This window comes from Hemicordylus capensis, chromosome 17, assembly GCF_027244095.1.
Source record: "Hemicordylus capensis ecotype Gifberg chromosome 17, rHemCap1.1.pri, whole genome shotgun sequence".
NCBI lineage: Eukaryota > Metazoa > Chordata > Lepidosauria > Squamata > Cordylidae > Hemicordylus > Hemicordylus capensis.
In genome coordinates this window covers 4,860,126-4,881,951 of record NC_069673.1, presented here as the reverse complement: position 1 = coordinate 4,881,951, position 21,826 = coordinate 4,860,126, and the positions used below count along the sequence as shown (strand labels likewise).

The following is a 21,826-nucleotide window of genomic DNA, read 5'->3' as shown; positions in this document are numbered from 1 at the left end:
TACAAACTCAAAAAGAGAGCCCCGCTGGATCAGACCAAAGGTCCGCTTAGCCCGAAATCCTGCTTCCCACTCGGGCCCACCAGATCCCTTAAAGTAAGGTATGAAGACAAGGGTCCCCTCCCGCAGTTGCTCCCCGGGATTCGGAGGTAGAGTGCTCATGAAAATGGAGGTTCTGTTTAGCTATCGTGGCTTCTAGCTGTTGAAATACCCTCTCCTCACACCACAGAGTTGCCCATTCAGATGGAGTGTTCTGGGTGCTTCACAGGCTTTAGCTCGAAAGTCTTTCTGATAGCCCCATAGACAGGCCCAGTAGTACCCCAACTCTGTGAAAGTGAAGGGCAAGATAGAGACAGGAGACAGAGATGCAGATATTCCATTCTTTGGCTTTTCTGCACCAAACACGTCCGTGATCAGCTATTCTTTCCCAACCCCCAGAATCCTTGCTGGAGTAGAAGCACCTGTAAACACCCCAAGTTTCCTCCCTCCCCCCTCAAGAACGTCTCCGCCTCAGCCACGCCGCAGCCCAATCATCTCCTGCTTTTATCCACTTGGTGACAAAGCGGGCCCTTTTTGGTTGCTGTACATTGCTGGTATAATTTTTCACTAGTTTTGTAATTAACAAGAACATTCCCTCTGACACCAGCTGGGAGATGAATATCAGCTCATAAAATTCTCTTTTTAAACACACACGGCTGAAAGCATTTATGCTCAAGGAAACTCTTCTACTAATGGCTTCTTTTGGAGAAGGGATGAAAGCCGGCTGGCATTTTTAGACATTTAGCCCCAACTGAAAGAGAGAAGGATTTTCGGAGCAGATGATCTCCAACTGCCTTGCCCCACGGACATATTATTTCCATGGGGAAAAAGAACAGGCAAAGCCTAGGAAGTGTGCTCTCTGCTTTCTCTCTCAGTCTTACAAAAGGTAAAGTTAGGAACATAGGAATCTGCCTTATACCAAGTCTAACCCTCAGTACTGTCTACCCAGACTGGCAACCAGGGGTGTGGCTATAATTGAGCAGATGGGTTCAAAAAACCCGCCCCCCCGAGCTCTTAAGGGCCCCCCAGCTGCACCTTTGCCGAGCTTCTTCATTATCTCCCTCACTCTGAGGGGCCGCTGGAGAGAGAGGTGATCACGGGCTCCCTCTCCCCCTGCTGGCAACATCTTCTCCAGGGTTGCAAGCAGGAGTCTTTCTCACTCCTATCTGGAGGTGCCAGGGAGGGAACCTAGGACCTTCTGCATGCAAGTGTGCAGATGCTCTTCCACTGAGCTACGGCCCCATCCCCTGAGCGGAATATCTCCCACGGAGTCTCCCATTCAAATGCAAACCAGGGTGGGCCTTGCTTAGCAGAGGGGACAATCCATGCTTGCTACCGCGAGACCAGCTCCCCTTAGAGAGCTAGAAGGATAAAGCAAGAAGGATATTTTCTGCTTTCCCCGCAAATGGTTTGCTCTGCCTTTCTCTGGTCTTGCATACAGCTCCTTTTGCAATTTCACATGGGTTTGTAGCTTTAGGAGGATCATAAGCCCACTAGGGTAACAATAACCCCATGATAATGCCACGTCTCCAGCAAGGACCTGGGCTAGGGACCTGTAAAACTATCCACAGGATATCAGAGAGAGTAAAACGAGAGGTTGGCCAGGCTAATGCTTTACTAGAAACTTTTTTAAAAAAAATTAATTCTTACACACTAAAAAAGGTGCCTGTTGCTAAGCATGCTCAGCTAGCTGAACACTGCTAGGCAACTTTATACAGAAATATGCAATTCAGCCAGACCTTACCATCCGAAAAGAGGCAGGAAGGTTCTTCTGCATAGCCCTCTAAACATGGTCCTATCAGGACATCAAATCTTAGACATCATCTTAGACATCCTTTATTGGGCAAAGTGCCAGAGGCCCTTAATGCCGACACCTTCCTTTCATCTTTTGGGTCAGGGGGACCGTAAAACTTTATAACCACTTCTTCTTATCTGCATCTCAGACCAATTATGACATAGGAAGCTGCCTATCTAGCTCAGTATTGTGGCAGAGGCACTGCAAGGTTGCAGGCAGGGGTCTCGCCCAGCCCTACCTGGAGATGCTGCCGCCAGGGAGGGAACCGGAAACCTTCTGCATGCAAAACAGCTGCTCTACTACAGAACTATGGTTGGTGCAAAAGGTCGATGCACTGGATGTCCATCTCCAACAGCGATGGCCTCATCCCCATTTATCTGATGTTCCTTTCCCCCTTCCAGAGGCTATATACGAATCTGCCTAATTCCGAGCCAGGCCATTGGTCCATCTAGCTCAGGATTGTCTGCACGGACTGGCAGCAGCTCTCCAAGGTTGCAGGCAGGAGTCTTTCCCAGCCCTACCTGGAGATGCTGCCAGGGATTGAATCTGGGACCTCCTGCATGCCAGGCAGACGCGCTACCACTGAGCCACTATGGCCCCGTCCCCAGGAATAAAACGGTGGCATTTGTGAACTCGGACAGTCTTTATGGCAAAACCCTCCGGGTCCCCCAGCTTCAAGCGATGCCAGGCCGATGGCGGCCCAGAAACTTACAGAGCGCGGTGGTGAGTCCCTCCGGCTGGTCGTAGTGCACGATGGCGACGCACAAGGTGTTGAGGGCCACGACGCAGAGGACCATCCAGTAGAAGCTCTGGGCTTTCACCATGCGCCGGATGAAGAAGCGGAACATCTTCTCCTTCCGGCGGAAGTAGGAGGAGCTCTCGTTCTTGCTGCTCTTCAGGCTGGCCCGGGCAAAGGGGGACCCTGTGGGGGTCGGAGAGGGACAAGGCAGTGTCATGGCTTAGGGAGGCTCAATCCAAGAAGGCCGGGGTGGCCAAACGGCTGCCAGGCTCAGGATACTCGGGGGCTGCTGTTACTGTGGGGAATGGCGTGCAATTCCACTGGAACAGTGGAATGGATGAATGAATGCTCAGGGCACGGAGAGGCACACAGAGGCACGGCAATGACGGCTGGCACGGGGCAGCTGCAAGCCCCGCCCCTCCATGGGAGGAGGACCTCCAAGGGCAGGTGTGCCTTCCCAGCATGCTTTGCACCGCCAGCAGACTGGAGAAACCTCGTGACGTCAGCGGCTGCCCTCCCACCGGCCACGAAGGAGCAGGACGTGGACACGTTCCTGCCAAATCTGCTCCTGGCTCAGGACCATAGAGTCTGTGCTTTGCAGGCTAGCACGCCCATTGGCGGCAGCCTTTGCAGGCACAGCTTTCTATGGTTTCCATCCCAGGGAGGGCGTGCTGAGCACCGAGAGCTTGATAGAAGAGGTGTGCGGGTCTGCGTGAAAGGAGGCCTCTTCTCTCCTCCGCCCTCAGTAAAAAGCTGGGAACAAACGCTGGCTAGCCCAGCCAGGAGCAACGGGGGCTGGTGGGACAATCACACAAGCCAGGAGGTAGCCCACCTCCTCCCCCCTAGTCTAACATTTGTGTGAGCCAGCCGACTGACTCCTATGGGGCATTCCCACAGGCTCCTCCGTGCACGTGGGATCACAGCCAGGGGCGTAGCTATCCTTGAGCAAAAGGGTTCAAAGAACACGGGCCCCCCGCTCCTGAGGGCCCTCCAGCTCCACCCCTCCCTATTTTCTCCATTATCTCCCTCACTCTGGGGGGCTGCCCGAGAGAGGGATGAACACGGCCCCCTCTCCCCTAGCTACGCCCCTGATCACAGCCCTAGTCTTCAATGATGTCGAGGCGTCTTTGCTGCAACAGACTAGCAGAGCTACGCATTGAAAGCTCCCTTAAAAAAAGAAAATTAAAGCGATTACGAGGTCCTTGCAGACAATTCCAATGAAATTGCAAAGCAACCCGTCTGGTTAAGAGCCAGCAAGAGACGCCTGCCTTGCTGGTCGGCGGATTTTCAGGACAAGTTGTAATTACACCATGAGTCCTCTATGTGCCTCGTCTCCGCAGCAGAGGAATTATCGGTATTTAGACACCTAAAGGTAAGCGTCCCTCTCAGTCGTTTAAATGTCATTTTCTAGGAGCAAGGAAGTGTACACCCCATGGCATGGCAGCTCAGCATCCCAGGGGTGGGGGGATCTAACAGCATGGGCATGGTCCAGTAAAAGGAAGCCTCTTCAAATCCTAGTGATTTATTTATTCCTTTACTATTTATTTATTGTTAATTTTTTTTTAATACCACTTTTCATCAGAACAATCCCAAGGCGGTTTACAAAATTATTTATATTATATTTAAGACAATATAAGACTATTTATTTATTTATTTATTTATTTATTACATTTTATATCCCGCTCTTCCTCCAAGGAGCCCAGAGTGGTGTACTACATGCTTCGGTTTCTCCTCACAACAACCCTGTGAGGTAGGTTAGGCTGAGAGAGAAGTGACTGGCCCAGAGCCACCCAGCAAGTCTCATGGCTGAATGGGGATTTGAACCCGGGTCTCCCCGGTCCTACTCCAGCACACTGGCTCTCAGCGTGACAAGCTGGCTTCTGTGACTATAAAAATCACGCAATAAAAAGAGTAAAATAGAATATAAAAATACACATCTAATTAAAAGGTGTTTTTTTTAAAAAAACCAAAAACATGCACGATATAAAATACAGAGCAGCAGCAACAAAAACAACACTCACATAAAAGCTTGGGTAAAAAGCCAAGATATTCACTTGCTTTCTAAAAACTGTGATGGAGACTGAGGAACGGAATGCTCTTTGGAGAGCATTCCAAAGTCTAGGGGCCACGACTGAGAAGGCCCTGTCCACGTGCACAACCGCTTCCCTCACCGTCGGCACATGAAGCAGAGTGCCCTCTGTTGATCTTGTTGGCCCTGTCCCCCCACTGAACTACTGCTTGGGGCAGCTCACAGAATGAATAAAACAGATAAAACAATTCAAAATTAATAACGCTAATAGAAATTAACTAAAAACAGGACCCAGTTAGAACCAAATTTAAAATCTAGAAAGTTAAAAGCCCCCTAGATATAGGACAAAAGCCACCTTAAGTGGCGCAGTGGGGAAATGCCTGACTAACAAGCAGAAGGTTGCCGGTTCGAATCCCCGCTGGTACTATATCGGGCAGCTGCAATCTAGGAAGATGCTGCAAGGCATCATCTCATACTGCGCGGGAGGAGGCAATGGTCAACCCCTCCTGTATTCTACTAAGAGAAAACCACAGGGCTCTGTGGGCACCAGGAGTCGAAATCGACTTGACGACACACTTTACTTTAGATATAGGACAAATTATTGCCAGAAATTGATTGAATGCAAGCTATAAAAATGTTGTTTAGAAAGGTAGATACCTACCCTCAACTTTATTGACATATATCAAGCCAGGGCAATTCTTGATCACATAAAAAATTAATTTTAAAACAGAATGGATATTTTATGTGCCCTTTTTGATATTAATACTGTATTTACCTGAATCCAAGATTAGATTTTTTTTCCAGGTTTTTTAATATTAGAAATCAGGAGGTCGTCTTAAATTCAGAGCCTTCTTCCTTTCAAGTAAATGCAGGTGTAACTTGTATTTACTTCTTAAGGGAGCCGTTTTAAATTCAGAGTCATCTTTGATTCAGGTACATACAATAATAGTGAATATTGTTTGGAAATGCTCGTTTCATTCAATAGATTGTTTATATTATTGTTTTCATTTGTTTTAAACAAAAAATAAATAGAGGGTTTTTTAAACCCTGAGAGAGGGAGCACAGCGAAGCATTCTAAAGACAAGGGGTCACAATCAACAAGGCCCTGTCTTTAATGATTCCGAGGGGAGAGATGTAAGCACAAGCAAACTTTTTGTTCTCTCATGGTAATCAGTGGGACTTGAAAGTCCTTTGCTTTGAGTAAGTTATAATCAAGATTCCCTTCCCAATTGCCCCTCTTGTGGGGCAACCGTACTCCTGGCCAGCAGAGGAAGCCCTGTTTCTATGGGTCTCCTACAATTACTTGGCCTCATAATGGGCCACATTTGCTTCAGCAGAACATTGATCCAGGAAAGGCCTGGTTCACAGGAACATAGGAAGCTGCCTTATACCAAGTCAGACCCTTGGTCCATCTAGCTCAGTATTGTCTACCCAGACCGGCAGCAGCTTCTCCAAGGTTGCAGGCAGCAGTCTCTCTCAGCCCTATCTTGGAGATACCGCCAGGGAGGGAACCTGGAACCTCAGATGCTCTTCCCAGAGCGGCCCCATCCCCTAGCAGGAATATTTTACCCCTAGACATGTGGTCTCCCATCCAAATGCACACCAGGGCACACCCTGCTTAGCGAAAGGGGCAATCCATGCTTGCTAGCACAAGGTCGGCTCTCCAGCTTAGATCTCCAACTTACCCACGGAGCAAACATCTGTGAAGTGGTCTTCACCCTCTTCCGCATGGATTAGATCGTTCTTGCTTTTCTTTATTGTGGCCCTTTTCAGCACTGCAGGCAAGAGAGAGAAAACAGCAAAGTCGTACGTTAGCATTTGGCAATGGATCAGGACCTTCTGCCCTCACCAGTATACAGACTCACAGCACCTCTCTTAGTACAGTCGGGGTCGCCAGTACCAATGTGGGAGGGGATGAACGCTCATTGTGACTTTGGACAAGGTCTAAACCCCTAGAGATGAAAAAGAGGGGATCGCATTACAAGAACAGAGTCACTCTTACGCCTGGACTTTGGGGCCAAAGTCCAGGGCCTCCACACACACCCTGAGGGCCCCCAAATCCTCTTTAGCCTGTCCTGGGTGTTGTGGTTTGTGCCCTCAAGAACCGCCGTGTTGAAAATGATGCTTAACTAAATTACCTAGGTGCACCTCTGTGCAGGGCTTCCAGCTTTCCATGTGTTATCATGCTTTTCTCTCCCTGACTGTTGGGTTTTCAGCAGCCACATTCGCAAGGGTGCTTTAAAAGCTTTAAAAACACACACACACACACACACACACAAAGCTACTATAAATCTTCACTGGTGTCGTTAGAGGAATGGGAATGGAAAGCGGCAGGCATGTCCTCCAACGATCACTCCATGGAGAGAGCACCACCATTTGTTCCTTGTTACCCTAACTCAGGACGGCTCAGTTTCGGCCCTCCAGCCCTTTCTGGACTACAGCTCCCAGAATCCCCAGCCACGGTGGCCAATAGCCAGGGGTTTATGGGAGTTGTAGGCCCACAGCGGCAGGAGGGCCGAAGTTGAGCAGCTGTGCCCTTTTCCCTGTGCTCCGTACAAAAATGACTGCTAGTTTACCCATATCGTTTGGGGGATAACACAGAGTAGGGATAACACGCGGGAAGCAGTTGCTACAGCAGTACTGTCAGCTGCTCTCCATCTCTAGGGGGGTAGATGTTGCCAAACATCACTACGAGCATTCGTCCTCTGCAGAGGTGCTCTAACCCCCCGGACCTTGGGGACCCAGTCTGGTCCTCCATGGTCTGGGAGCAGGGGTCTTTCTCCCCTCCCCCAGCGGTGGCAGGGGCCAGAGCAACGCTGGGCCTGTTTGTTCGGGCCAGCGTCTTTCTCCAACTGCGAGGCGCTCCTGTGCATTGAGGGGAGGAAGGGGGAAGGAGAGTAAACCCCTCACCTCCCTTGCCACACGCCAACTCTGGCCAGTCAGGCTGAATAAAAAAGGGTAATCGCTCCCGTAAAAGTAACACTGAGTGTGACCCGGAGATCCTGGTGCCAAGAAGAACAGGGAAACCGTTCCAATGTACTCAGCGAGACCTGCACCGGCAAGTCTAACACTCTGCGCTTCTCTGCCGTAGGAAACAAGAGATGTAATGTGCCTGTCAGGGATTATGTAGGATCACCACACCCTGTTGTGTCTTATTGCCTACAAGAGGCAGCGTCTCTGAAGAATCCAGCCAGAACGCCTGGCTTAGAGACCCGCTCCTTTTGGCAGCCTTGGCAGGGAAACGTTCCCTTCAAACCTCTCCACGCTCAGCAGAAGCTGGCATCCGTCCTGCGCACACAGTGGCATCTGCTACCCCGAGAGCTTGGCACAAAACCACTCGCGCAACCTCAAAACCTTTCACAGGCTTGACACATTTGGTGGCAGATCTGACGCTGGTTCTCACGACTAGCTGGCTTGGAGCGTCCGAACTCTGCGTGTGCTCCCGAGAAATGGCTGCGTGTCCACAAAAATGGGAAGCAATCACGGGCTAGCTGTGAGCTGGGTCGGAAGCCAGCGGCCAGCCTATGTCATATACAATGGCGTCTATTTATTTGCCACTTTTCAACCAAAGCTTTCAAAGCAGTTTGCACAGAAAACATAAATAAAGTGGTTCCCTGTCCCCAAAGGGCTCACATTCTAAAAAGAAACATAAGACACACACCAGCAACAGCCACTGGAGGGATGCTGTGCTGGGGACGGATAGGGCCAGTTGCTCTTCCCCTGTTCAATAAAGAGAACCACCACGTTAGAAAGGTGCCTCTTTGCCCAGTTAGCAGGCTTAGGGAACCCAGCACTGCTGACGGCAGAGGAAAAGCCCTTCCAGCCCTTCCGATCGAAATGACAGCTAGCACTCGGTCTCACCACCCTGCCCCCACCCTGCTACCTTGATTTTTGTCAACATATGGTCATTTCTCTTGAGCGCACACATTTCTCTTGGAGCCTAGCTGGACACTTCTCCTATCAAGCTGTCAGTCATGAGAACAAGCCCCTTATTTGCTGCAGCCACACCAATGCTACACCAGAGTTGAGCTACCAGCCCGGAGCCCTGAAACTTGCAAGTCTGAACTGGGAGTGGCTTGCCTCTTCGGCAGTGCAAGCATCAAAGACCTGAAGGGCAAATGGAAGTTCCTCAGCACCCAAGGAGGTGTGCCAGGGAATCGTGATTGGCTGAACCCCTTCAGCACATGTCCATATGTTCAGAAATATGCCTCTGTTCTTCACACTTCACTTGTTTGCTGCCAAGAACACCGCTTGCCTCTTTGCTCAGTTAGCAGGGTGAGGGTACCCAGCACTGTTGAGGGTGGAGGAAAAGCATGTCCGGCCCCATCCTATCCGGACGGCAGCTAGTACACTATCACCTCCCCCACTGCTACCTTGATTTTTGGCAACACACAACCATTTGTCATGTGTGGCAAACCAGGGTCGCAAACAAAATTGCAGTACAGAGAGGCCTTCGGGGGTCGGTTTCCCAGTCAGAGAGAGATCCCAGAGCAGGCGAGGACCAAGCAAACAGCTTCTCCATTGCATTAAAGGTTACCAAGATGCATGCAGCTGCCGTTATATCAGCGTTACAATTACGTTTCCCTTCTGACCCCCAGACCCTTGAAACTTTGGGTCTTCAACTGGAAAGTGGCTTGCCTCTTCAACACCTGAGGACGCGTGCCAAGAATTCCTGATTGGCTGTACCTGCCTGGCACGCGTCTGCCCACTGCATGTTTAGAGGTCCTTGCAAGTCCTTCACCGTTTATGTTGCTGCTGAGAATACCAGTGAGAGAAACAATCTGCAGTATAAAGCGGCTCTTAGAATGTCAATTTCACTGTCCGAGAGGGATACCCGAGCGACAATGCATAAACCCTCTCCACTGCATTCAACGTAACCGAGACACTTTGTGAAACGGGAATGCTGGACGAGCTAGGCCTTGGGCCGGATCCAGTAGGGCTGTTCTTAACCCTCACGCAGAGAATGGAAAAGCAAAAAGAACCTACCATCCAGAGGGGATTTCTCTTCCGCGTTCTTGTCTTCCTCAGCTAGCATCACCTCCTCTGAAACCAGGGAAAGAGCAACAGTGAGTTTTGGACAGAAATACCTTCTCCCTACAAAACGAAGTCTAGAACCAAAACAGACATGGCATTAGAAATCCACAATCAGATCTTTGACTCATGACCCTTTTTAATGCCGCCCAGAGGGCAGGTGGGGGCAATTCCGGTTTTGATCAAAGTGGCAGTGGTCGGGGGTAGGTGGTTAACTACGCACTGATGTTTACCCAATCAAAATCACACACACACACACACACACACACACACACACAAGCAGCTATTATACACGGCCCTTCTGCTAAGGCACCCAAGCCTCTGTGCTCCTTTCCCACAAGGAATAGAACCAGTGTTCCCTCTAAAGCATGTGAGCGCACACACTTTTTTGATGTCTACTGAGTTAATTTTAGATCCCGGTCAGGTTGAATCCGGAAGGCTCCACTCTGAATGCACATGCGCACACCCACTGCCTTGATACTGCTGCCCAGAACAAAACTCATTCCGCACACAGAGGAAAAAGAATTACAGAGAACGCTGAATGGAAGGAACAGAATTTCTGGTCCAAGCATCTATGGACATAGAGAATGATTACTTGGTTTTAACAGCACGTTGCGGGGTCTCTTTGACCCCACTAGAGCCAGAAGCGCATAGCACTTTCAGTTGCTGCAAAATGCAACAGGGGTTGATTGTACCGCAATATCCATATTAGTATAAACTGCAACTTTAAACAATTTTTCAAGTCGGTGGTGGATGAAACACTGCAGGGCACTTAGCCTCATTAAGGATTAAATTAGGGTTGAAAGTGTCGACCCAGTGTGTGGCAGCTGTGAAAAAGGCAAATTCCATGTGAGGGATCATTAGAAAAGGGAGTGAAAATAAAACTGCTAATATCATAATGCCCTTGTACTAATCTATGGTGTGGCCACATCTGGAGTACGGGGTACCATTTTGGTCACTGTATCTCAAAAAGAACATAGGAAGCTGCCATATACTGAGTCAGACCCTTAGTCCGTCTAGCTCAGTATTGTCTACACTGACTGGCAGCGGCTCTCCGAGGTTTCAGGCAGGAGTCTTTCCCAGGCCTACCTGGAGATGCTGCCAGGGAGGGAACTTGGAACCTTCTGCATGCAGATGCGTTCCAACTGAGCTACAGCCCTATTTCCTAAGGGGAATTTCTTACAGTGCTCACATGCTGTCTCCCATTCAAATGAAACCAGAGTGGATTCCGCTTAACAAAGGGGACAATTCATGCTTGCTACCACAAGACCAGCTCTCCTTCATAATGTCAAGGCATGAGGAAATGGCTCCAGCCTCTGGGGCCTGTTGCTGGTATCGGCCTTATGTTTCTTTGAGACTGTGAACCCTTTGGGGACACGGGACTGTCTTGTTTATGTATTATTATTATTATTTCTTGTTTATACAGTCAGACAGGTGTTATTGACTGATTTGTTTTATCCAGACATCGAGTCCTTCCCAAGGACCTGGGATGGCTGAATTTTATTGTCAATTGTTATCATCGCGGAATATAGGCTGTTCCCAGTAAAGCTGCTTTTTGTAACTGGCTGGTGGTGACTTCTGTGGCCCCAATGGTGTTGAGGTGCTCTTCAAGGTCTTTTGGAACTGCACCCAGGGCGCCAATGACCACTGGGATTATTTGGGTCTTCTTCTGCCACAGCCTTTCAATTTCAATTTGTAGATCTTTGTATTTGTACAACACCCCAAACTTTAATCTCTGGGCAGTTTACAGCGACATGGAACACATAAAATAAAAACCTTAAAACAATTTAAAACCGGAGTCAGATTAAAAGGCTTTGGTGAAGAGATAAATCTTCAAGTGCTTTTTAAAACTTGTCAGAGATGGGGGGGACTCATATTTCAGTATTTTATTTTATTTTATTTTATTTTAAGAACATTTCCATGCCACTTTGCAACCAAAAAATGTTCTCAAGATGGTTTACAGGGCAAAATAAATTAAACAATGGTTCCTTTCCACCCAAGGGCTCACCATATGAAGACAAAATGTCACCACCACAACGGAACATAGGAAGCTGCCTTCTACTGAGTCAGACCATAGGTCCATCTAGCTCAGTATTGTCTTCACAGACTGGCAGCGGCTTCTCCAAGGTTGCAGGCAGGAATCTCTCTCAGCCCTATCTTGGAGATACCGCCAGGGAGGGGACTTGGAAACTTCTACTCTTCCCAGAGCAGCTCCATCCGCTAAGGGGAATATCTTCCAGTGCTCACACATCTAGTCTCCCATTCAAATGCAAACCAGGGTGGACCCTGCTTAGCTAAGGGGACAAGTCATGCTTGCTGCCACAAGACCAGCTCTCCTCTCCTAATGGACAGTGGTAAATAGGAACTGTTGATCTCCTCCTGCTAAATATTCTAAGGGGACCACCGCTAATTGCTGTCCAGGGTGCTGATTCCCCTGCCGGCTATGCAAATAAATACAGAACACTTGCGCTCCCGCCGGGAAATATACGAGACCCGCTACTTAAGAGGTGTCTCTTCACCCAGTTAGCAGGGGTAAAAGCGACCCACCTCTGCCACCTCTATTATCAAGCGTTCTCTGCTTCGAGTTGACTACACCAGTGAACCGAAAGGCACATAAGAGGGGACAGGTGCGTCGAAAGAATGAATCATTCATGGGAAGGAGACATGAAATCACATGCCCGTCTTTCACCCACTGTCAGAACCCGGGAACAAGTCACTCCAGCTGATGAAAGGGAACGCTAACACGATGCTTCACTGAACACGTTTGTCAAGAGGGCTCATCAAGGCCATGAACTTCAGAGGCCCGCGGAAAGGAAATGCTAAGCATTTCAAGGGCTGATTAGATGAGTCACAGAGAGGTGTTCTTTCTTTAAAAACCGACAGATGTGAAGCCTCAAATATCACCTTCAGTCATTTACGGAATTGAGGAACAGAAGAAGCTGCCATCTGCAGAGTCGGAACGTTGGTCTATCGAGCTCAGTATTGTCTGCACAGACTGGCAGCGGCTTCTCCAAAGTTGCAGGCAGGAGTCTCTCTCAGCCCTGTCTTGGAGATACCGCCTGGGAGGGAACTGGGAACCTAGATGCTCTTCCCAGAACAGCCTCATCCCCTGAGAGGAAGCTCTTACAGTGCTCATACATGCAGTCTCCCAACCAGGGCAGACCCTACATAGCAAAGGGGACAGTTCAGGCTTGCTCCCACAAGATCAGCTCTCCTCCCTCAACGGGAGTCCTCCTCTAGTGAGGAAAAAAATTAATCGATTCCAAGCTCTGGAAGCTGGCAGATTCTGGCAATGGCCTTGGAGAGGACGCTTTAGTCACGGCATGTTAAAAAATGGCATCATTCCCATTTTCTCTTTTAAAAAGGCATCATTCTGAGACCTGGAATTGGAGAAGGACAGGAACTCCGACAAGCCAACAAGCCAGCCTTCTGAGAAAGGATTTGTCCAATCGGCCAGGGCCCTTGGACCCACGGCGCTGAGGGTAAGAACTCTCAGGGGTCAGAACCAGAGTCGCTCTGCTTGCTGCAAGCATGCAGTGTTTCCCCCCAAGGCTTTTAGTGCTAGGCTTTGCCCATTTGTCACAGTGGCCTAGATCTTTCAGCCCAAGGGCTTAATTGCTTCCTCTCAGCTGAGGATTACATGAGGAATTAGTCAGACTCCTGAGGCCTAGCAACCAAACAGCATCCTAGGAGGAAAGCAACGTGGGGGCACCCCTGCCATTTGGGCAGGGCTTGTTTTTCGACGGCATTTTCAGCGCCTTTCATGACTTCAACGCACCACCTGTAGGCATGATTTATCCCCGGTAAACATATTTACCCCAATAAAAGACTCTGAATTTAAGACAACCCCCTTAAAAACAGATGTTGCATACAGGTTATACCAGTATTTACCCAAGAGGAAGAGGACACTGAATTTAAGATGTCACCCACCCCCAATTTTTAACATCAAATAACTTGGGGGTGGGTGGGGTGAATCTAGTCTTGGATTCAGATAAATTTGGTATGTAAGACGGTAAGTTTGCATGAGGGAAATGTCTTACAGTGCTGACACATGTAGTCTCCCATTCAAATGCAAACCAGGATGGACCCTGCTTAGCAAAGGGGGACAATTCATGCTTTCTACCTCAAGACCCATTTGAAGTAGTCATTCCTTCAGGCAGCCAGAGCCCAAACTTTTAAGGGATCTTTCTATCTATCTATCTATCTATCTATCTATCTATCTATCTATCTATCATGTGTTTATAGTGCCAGAATTCATATCTGCAGATGGTTTACATGGCGAAAACAGCATGCAATGAAACAGAACAGAAAAAAACATTAAAAACAACAAAATGTTCCGGAACAATTTAGAGCTGGATTTAAAAGGTGTGCCTTTAAAAGAGATAACCAGCACCTTGAACTGGACCCAGAAACAAATCGGCAGCTCTTTCAAAATGGATTTAGGGGCAGGTTAGACAGGCTGTGGCGGCACAGTGGGGAAGCACCTTCCTTAGGGAGCAAGAGGCTGTGAGTTCGAATCCCCGCCGGCGTGCTTCCCAGACTGTGCCTAGTGAATATATATTTGTAGCCACCTATATTGGGCAGCAGCGATACAGGAAGGTGCTGGAGGCGGATGCTCACTTCAGTGACAACAGCAAAAGGCATCATCTCCTACTGCACAGGAGGAAGGCAATGGTAAACCACTCCTGTATTCCGCCAAGAAAGCCACAAGGCTCTGTGGTTGCCCAGAGTCGACACCAACTCGACGGCACAATCTTTCCTTTCCTAGACAAGTAAAGGCTTCGCATGTGAAGCTGGGGGGAAACACTGGGAAATTCAGGGGAAACCAACCACCTGCAAAAATATAACCCTGCTGACCTACCTCGAAGGGTTGTTGTGAGGCCAAACCGAAACAAGAGACTGAAAAGTACTTGGGGGGGGGGCGCAGGGGGCGGGGAGACACCCTGCTGTACAAATGATAAAACCACAAATGGCACTTGGCAGTTGCTCTTAATCTGATTTGGAAACAGTCACAGCACTAAATGCAGAAAGGCACGCATTTTTTAATGAATGGCCATGGAAAATGAATGGATTTTTTCCCTCCCGAATGCCGGGAAGCCACAGAGCTGTCACACAGAGATAAAACAAGGTTTCGCTAATTGCAAGCCGCTCCTGCCGAGTGAGAGCAGTCAGGGAGGCTGGCCGTGACCGCTCCACGGCCACTGCTTGCCGACATACCCAGCCCAATTGCTTTTGGCCCCGGCGGCCCTTTGTGGGGCAGTCTGGACCCAGAGGCCAGATTCCCTGCCTCGCAAGCAGCCCTGCAAACCTGAGTGCTGGCCGGGCTCTGCGCAGAACTAGCCGGCTCCGGCTACCGCAGCGGCCCCGTTTCCAGCCGCTACAATCGCAGGAGCAGCTGGGGCTCACCCACGCACCGTCTGGCTCCCGCTGGCAGCGTCATCCAACCTCGTCATGACCTCGTGTGGAATCCAAGGCGGCAGCACCGGAGCGGGGGCGGGCATCCCCCAGACAAGGAGCTCGGCCCCGCACATGTGTCTCCCCGGTGCTGGAAAGCTGCCGTCACTTGGAAGAAAGGCACGTTTCCGAGCGGGAGGAGAGCCGGCCGCCATGGATGGCCCCCTCGGCTAAGCAGGGTCTGCCCTGGTTTGCATTTGAATGGGAGACTACCTGGGTGAGCCCTGGAAGATCTTCCCCTTAGGCGATGGGGTCGCGCTGGGAAGAGCATCTAGGCTCCCAGTTCCCTCCCTGGCAGCATCTCCAAGATTGGACTGAGAGATTTGATTCCTGCCTGCCACCTTGGAGAAGCCGCTGCCAGTCTGGGCAGACAATCCTGAGCCAGAGAGACCAGCGGTCTGGCTCAGTAGAAGGCAGCTTCCTAGGTGCCTAAATACACAGTGCTTTTCTTTTCTCCTAAGAACATAAGAAAAGCCCTGCTGGTCCGATCCACCCCCAGCACAGCACCTCCGGGGACTGTTGCTGGTGTCTGTCTTATGTTTCTTTTTAGACTGTGAGCCCTTTGGCGACAGAGGCCCATCTTATTTATTTATGTATTATTTCTCTGTGTAAACCGCTTTGGAAACTTTTGTTGAAAAGCGGTATATAAATTGTTGCTGCTGCTGCTGCTGGAACAGGCGCGTCTAGTCCGGCACCCTGCCTCTTGCAGTGGCCAACTGGGGAACCTGGGAAGCCCGCAGTGGGGGGAAGAAGGAAACCGCACACTCCCCTTGGTGTTCCCCACCAGCACTGAGTGTTGGGGGGGATGCCCCCTCTGACCCTGATGGGAATCGACAGCTCTCCCGGCGAGTGGCCGGTGACACCCGCTATCCTCCATGGACGTGTCTCCTTCTGTGGGGCTGTTAGGGAAAGGCCCCAGAGACTGGAGGCTTGGCTTTCGTCAGTTCCCCCCACTGGAGCAGCAGGGAGCGCAGAAGACGCCAGCAACGCTCTCCGCCGTCCTTACCTGCCTTAAAGATCCACTCCAAGTAGCCGTTGAGTTCCCTCTCGATCTGCTGCTGTCTCCGGAGTTTCAGGAAGGCCCGGCGGTTCTCGACCCGCTCTCGTTCTTTGGCAAACTCGCTGCAGGGGAGGAAACAAAGGAGATCAGCAACCCCCGTCACACAGGTCTCCTGCCGCACGCCCGGTTTGGCCCTTGAAGTAGGCGCGGGCCAGACTCCAGGCTGGTGGGGTGCACTTCAGGATTGTGGGGTGCTCAGGATTTCAGGACCTTGATCAGTATATAATGTTTTAATATAGGGGTTGGCCAGCCTGAAGCGCACTACCTGCTCTTGGACTACAACTCCCATCATCCCCCGCTGCAGTGGATGATGGGAGTTGTAGTCCAGCAACAGCTGGAGACCCTCTGTTTAGCCACCTCTTGGCGAATTTATTTTATCTTGTTCATTTGTGATTTCTATTGCATTCCTTGGAATTGTTAGCTACCTTGAGTAAAATGCGACTGTAGAAAGGTGGGACAGAAATTATAGCAAACTATAAATAAATAAAAGGGTAACTTATGGGGTGGAGCCAATTACCTCCTGCAACCTCCAACTGGGGTGACTTACACATATACGCCAGTGTGGTGTAGCGGTCAGAGTGCTGGACTAGCAGTGGGGAGACCCGAGTTCAAATCCCCATTCAGCCATGAGACTTGCTTGGTGACTTTGGGCCAGTCACTTTTTCTCAGCCTAATCTACCTCACAGGGTTGTTGTGAGGAGAAGCCTAAGTATGCACACTGCTCTGGGCTCCTTGGAGGAAGAGCAGGCTATGAATGCAAGCAATATAATTACAAAGCTACATCTTAGTTGCTGTGGATCAGGGATTTTAATGGCCGGATATTTTTTTTTATGAAGGCGACACACATTTTTTAACTGGAAGTTGGAAACCCTTGCTGACCTACTGCTAATCACCCAGCAACCTACCAGTAGTTCCTTCTGCCTGTCTTGCCTTAAAAAAAGAAAAGCCCTTTTTTTCTTTTCTAAGGACAGATTCCTATCACAGGGCAGTAAAGAGATGTGCCTCTAATGCCAGCTGAATCACTTCTCAAACACCCATTGGGAAAAACCCTAACGTTTCTCATTGGTCCCTGTTTCACAGCAGCGAGCCGACAACCATTCCGTCCCTCTCCCGGCTCTCATAGGAACATAGGAAGCTGCCTCCTACCAAGCCAGACCAAGAATCGCTCCAGTTTTGTAGGCCTTGAGTTAAGAGCTGTGCTGGATCAGCCAAAAGCTTGTCCAGTCATAGGAACATCGGAAGAGGCCATATCCAGAGTCAGACCATTGATCCATCTAGCTCAGTATTGCCTACCCAGACTGGCAGTGGCTTCTCCAAGGTTGCAGGCAGGAGTCTCTCTCAGCCCGATCTTGGAGATGCTTCCAGGGAGTGAAACTGGGAACTTCTGCATGCAAACATGCAGATGCTCTTGCCAGAGTGGCCCCATCCCCTCAGGGGAATATATTATGGTGCTCACACATTTGGTCTCCCCTCCAAATGCAAACCAGAGCAGACCCTGCTTATCAAAAGAAACAATTCATGCTTGCTGCATCACCTTAAGGGGCGCAGCAGGGAAAAGCTTGACTAACAAGCAGAAGGTTGCCGGTTCGAATCCCCGCTGGTACTATATCGGGCAGCAGCGATATCGGAAGATGCTGAAAGGCATCATCATCTCATGCTGCGCGGGAGGAGGCCATGGTCAACCCCTCCTGTATTCTACCAAAAGAAAACCACAGGGCTCTGTGGGCGCCAGGAGTCGACATCGACTCGACGGCACACTTTGCCTTGGCACCAGACCAGCTCTCCTCCCAAGTGGATGATCCAAAGGCATCATCAAAACGCAGGCAGCGGTCCTCTTGACAGCAACAGGGGGGCGAGAGGAGGCGGCTGCAAGGGCCCAGAGCATCTGCGTGTGCATGATCTTCATTGCACCTGTCAGAACTGTCACTTCCACTTAGCCTGCGGGGCCTGTGCCTGACCTGCTACCGGGCGACCTTCTGGCACCCCCTTAATGGCCATCAGCCAGTACTTGCCACCAGCTGCCCCCCGGGTTACGTGCCTGGCCCCGTCTTCACGATCCCACACCTCCCCTTTCCGGCCACCCCTGGCCCTGCCCGCGGGGCACCAAAGCAATCGCACCGCTTGCAGCGCATTAAGCACCCGACTTTGCATTCCTCAAGTGGCGCTTATTTTCTGCTCTCTTTATCTCCCCACCGCTCCCACCCCGTTCAAGGTCCTGGTTCAGTGCTCAAGACAGTGGCACCGTCAATCAGCTCCGATTTCTCGCGGAGAGGAGGAGGACCTGACAGCGCTCGAGAAGCAAGGGCCAGCATACAGAAGTGCCGGCCTGACCGAGGAGGGCTGGGACGAGAGCGGGTCTGGTGGTGGCAAGCATGAATGGTCCCCTCTGCTAAGCAGGGTCTGCCCTGGTGGCAGATGAATGGGAGACTAGAAGTGTGAGCATTGGAAGAGATTCCCCTCCGGGGATGGGGCCGCTCTAGGAAGAGTATCTAGGCTCCAAGTTCCCTCCCTGGCAGCATCTCTGAGACAGGGCTGAGAGAGACTCCTGCCTGCAGCCTTGGAGAAGCCGCTGCCAGTCTGTGAAGACAATACTGAGCTAGATGTATATAAGGCAGCTTTCTATGTTCCTTCCAGAGTCCCCCTTCTTGCTGTTGCCACCCCTCATTTCCCTATAAGTGGGGAATCAAAGCATAACAAATTTCGGTTCCACTCTGGTTCAGGCTCATCAATATGCTTTAAACACACACACACACACACACACACACACACACACACACACACACACACACACACACTTTCCAGTGCCGTTCCAGTTCAGACATTCAATTTACAAAGTTAACGCCAGTTTGGAGACTTGAAACTGGTTTGGAACTAGTTTAGGTGTGTTTCATGCAGAATAATATCAAACTCTTTTATGCGTTACGGGTCAATTTCCAAAGATGACGGGGGGGAGGGGAAGGGGCTACTCCTAGCAATGAGTTGCTCAGTCTGGCTGGGCTGCTCAGCTGCAATACTCTCTGCGACCATCAGCTGGGTGGCGCTGTAGTGCAGCAAGAATGAAGCCAATTGCTCCCTCTGCCCTAGAGCCACCTTGGAAGCGCAAGCGGTGGGGTGCCTGGTTCTGATCCAAAAGCCCTTCTGGCATCTCACATCATGAATAGGAAGTGTTTCCTCTTAGATTTGGCTCTTGGCTGGTTGCATTTTCCATGGCAAAAGAGTCACTTAGAAACCAAGGCCCCCCACTATCAGAATTCGCTCTGCACTTGTATGATCAAAGAGACAGTCACGCCATGACCCTGCCACATGCAAAGCATATGAAGCTGCCTTCTGAGTCAGAACCTTGGTCCATCTAGCTCAGTGTCGCCAGCACTGACTGGCAGCAGTTCTCCAGGGTCTCAGGCAGGGGTCTTTCCCAGCTGTATCTGGGGATTCCATGGACTGAGCGTGGGTTCTTCTGCCTTTGAGCTATGGCCCTTCCTTTGGAGCGGTGAAGCCCCTGAGCGACCCTCCTTGAGGGTCAGGAAGATCGCTGTGAGGAAGGAGGACATCCCTCTGGGGGGCAGGGTCAGTCTTCACAGGGCTCACCCGCCCAACTTTGGTCACCCCGGCGTAAGCACGTGAACCATTGACATCTCTCACAAAACTCTTCCACTTCAAGAACAAAGTCGTACTCTGCAGCGGCTGAATTATTCATACCCGCACAGAGGAGCCGGGAGCGGAGGAACATCTTTCTTCTCCGACACAAAAGCCACTGCTGGGAGGTTGGCTGGGCGGGAAGGAATTTGGCTGGTGCAAAGAGAGGGCCACCAGGAAGACCAGGTGGCGCCAAAGCCCAGAAAGAGCCAGAAGCAAGGTGGCACTGCCTTTTCATGGGCCTACCCCTGTTGACCAGAAACAGCCCCTATCTTCTGCCCCTAGTAAATCACCATCCCTCTTTTGGCCAGAATGTGGATGCCACCACGAAAAGTTGGAAGCACGAGTCGTCTGGTTCGCTGACCAACATGGCCGATATACCTCCGAGTGGGACGTGGGGTGTATCTCGTCTCTAGCACTCATGCACACAAGTTGTTTTGTAGGAACATAGGCAGCTGCCATATACCAAATCAGACCCTTGGTCCATCTGGCTCAGTATTGTCTACCCAGGCTGGCAGCAGCTTCTCCAAAGTTACAGACAGGAGTCTCTCTCAGCCCTATCTGGAAATGCTGCCAGGGAGGGAACTGGGAACCTTCTGCACGCAAGCAGGCAGGTGCTCTTCCCAGAGTGGCCCCATCCCCTAAGGGGGATCTCTTACAGTGCTCACATGTAGTCTCCCATTCAAATGAAATCCAAGGCAGGCCCTGCTGAACAAAGGGGGCAAGTCATGCTTGCTACCACAAGACCAGCTCTCCTCCCTGAGATAGGAAGAGATACATGTTTAGGGATACGTAGACCTCAACCTGTACTTATTGGACACCACAGATAATGTTAAGGGAAGGTTCCTTGCAGACTCCCAAATGAGGGCAGTGTAGTTTAGCGGCTGGAACGCTCTCCCACGTAGTCTGGGCTTGCCCTGTTGTTGCATTGTTTTGGTTGGAAATTCACTAAAATTGTGAATATGGACTATGCAGTGATGTTTGGTTTTCAAAGATGTCCATGTCCTTCTGGTATCCCCATAGCATCTTTGGGGATACCAGAACTTATCTGTGTATCGGGATATTGAACTTATGTATGTATCAAGAACAATGGATTTTTTGAGCATGGGGAATTGCCAAAAGGGCTATGATACAACGTTGGAAGGAAAGGTTCACTCCTGATATACAGTTGCAGGTTATGGATATGTCCTTTGAACCAGTGCCCGCTCCGCCTGCCTGAAGAAATGCGGTCGAGGTGGGGGGAGAAGAGTGGGGTTTTTTTTGGCAATTTGGTCTAATTCTAATGAATTATACAGATTTTAATGAACATATTTTAAAAGAAGGTGTTTATTCTACCGTTTTTTGTGTTGTTTCCTCCCCCCCACCACCGACCACCACCACCGCAATCTGTTTTTCCCCCTTTTCTTTTTTTTGGTATTGAGACAAATAGTTTATTTTACATATGAAGATCAGGTGTGCGTGCGTGCGTGCGTGCGTGTGTGTGTGTGTGTAGGCACCTGCTAACAGGAAGGCTAGAGGCACCAAGCACCAAAAAGGAACCCGGAGAGACCTGAAAATGAGGCGAGTTCTCCAGCGTTAGCCACAATCCTCCTCCCCTCTCCAGGCCTGCGACATGAGACAGTCTTTTCTCATGCAGCAGATGCATGGGTTGTGTGGGAAGTGAGACTGAACTGGAGATATTTCTATCCAGCAAGCGCTTCTCCCTCTTGTGTCTCCCCCTTGCCGCCGCCCCCACACACGCGAGAAGTACCAAGACACTCCCCACGGATTGCCTACGGCAGCTGTTGGAGATGAGAGGGAGCCCCACAACAGCTGAATCCGGGGCGGGGAGGAATACACACACAGGCTGTCGACATGCTTTTTAAGCAAATACAAGGGCTGCATCCATGCAAGCACATCTCTCGACTGGCCAAAGAGGCAAGCTGGGAGACATTTTCCCCAAAGAGCAAACATCAGGGTTTTGTAGGGAAACTCAACCAAGCCCCATTTCTCTCTTTCTCTTTCTCTCTCTCTCGTAGTACCCTAGAATGCTGTCACATCGGCAGCATT

General features: G+C 50.3%; 1 protein-coding gene across 2 annotated transcripts in view; it reads right to left on the bottom strand.

The window, feature by feature from the left end:
• CACNA1B (calcium voltage-gated channel subunit alpha1 B) overlaps positions 1–21,826 on the bottom strand; it is a 288,951-nt gene that overhangs the window by 120,694 nt on the left and 146,431 nt on the right. For both annotated transcript variants that reach the window (XM_053281907.1, XM_053281906.1), the window contains 4 exons: positions 16,091–16,206; positions 9,586–9,642; positions 6,285–6,374; positions 2,544–2,753 (listed from right to left, as the gene is read on the bottom strand). In XM_053281907.1, the coding sequence (XP_053137882.1) occupies positions 2,544–2,753; positions 6,285–6,374; positions 9,586–9,642; positions 16,091–16,206 (473 nt within the window). The remainder of the gene's footprint in view (positions 1–2,543; positions 2,754–6,284; positions 6,375–9,585; positions 9,643–16,090; positions 16,207–21,826) is intronic.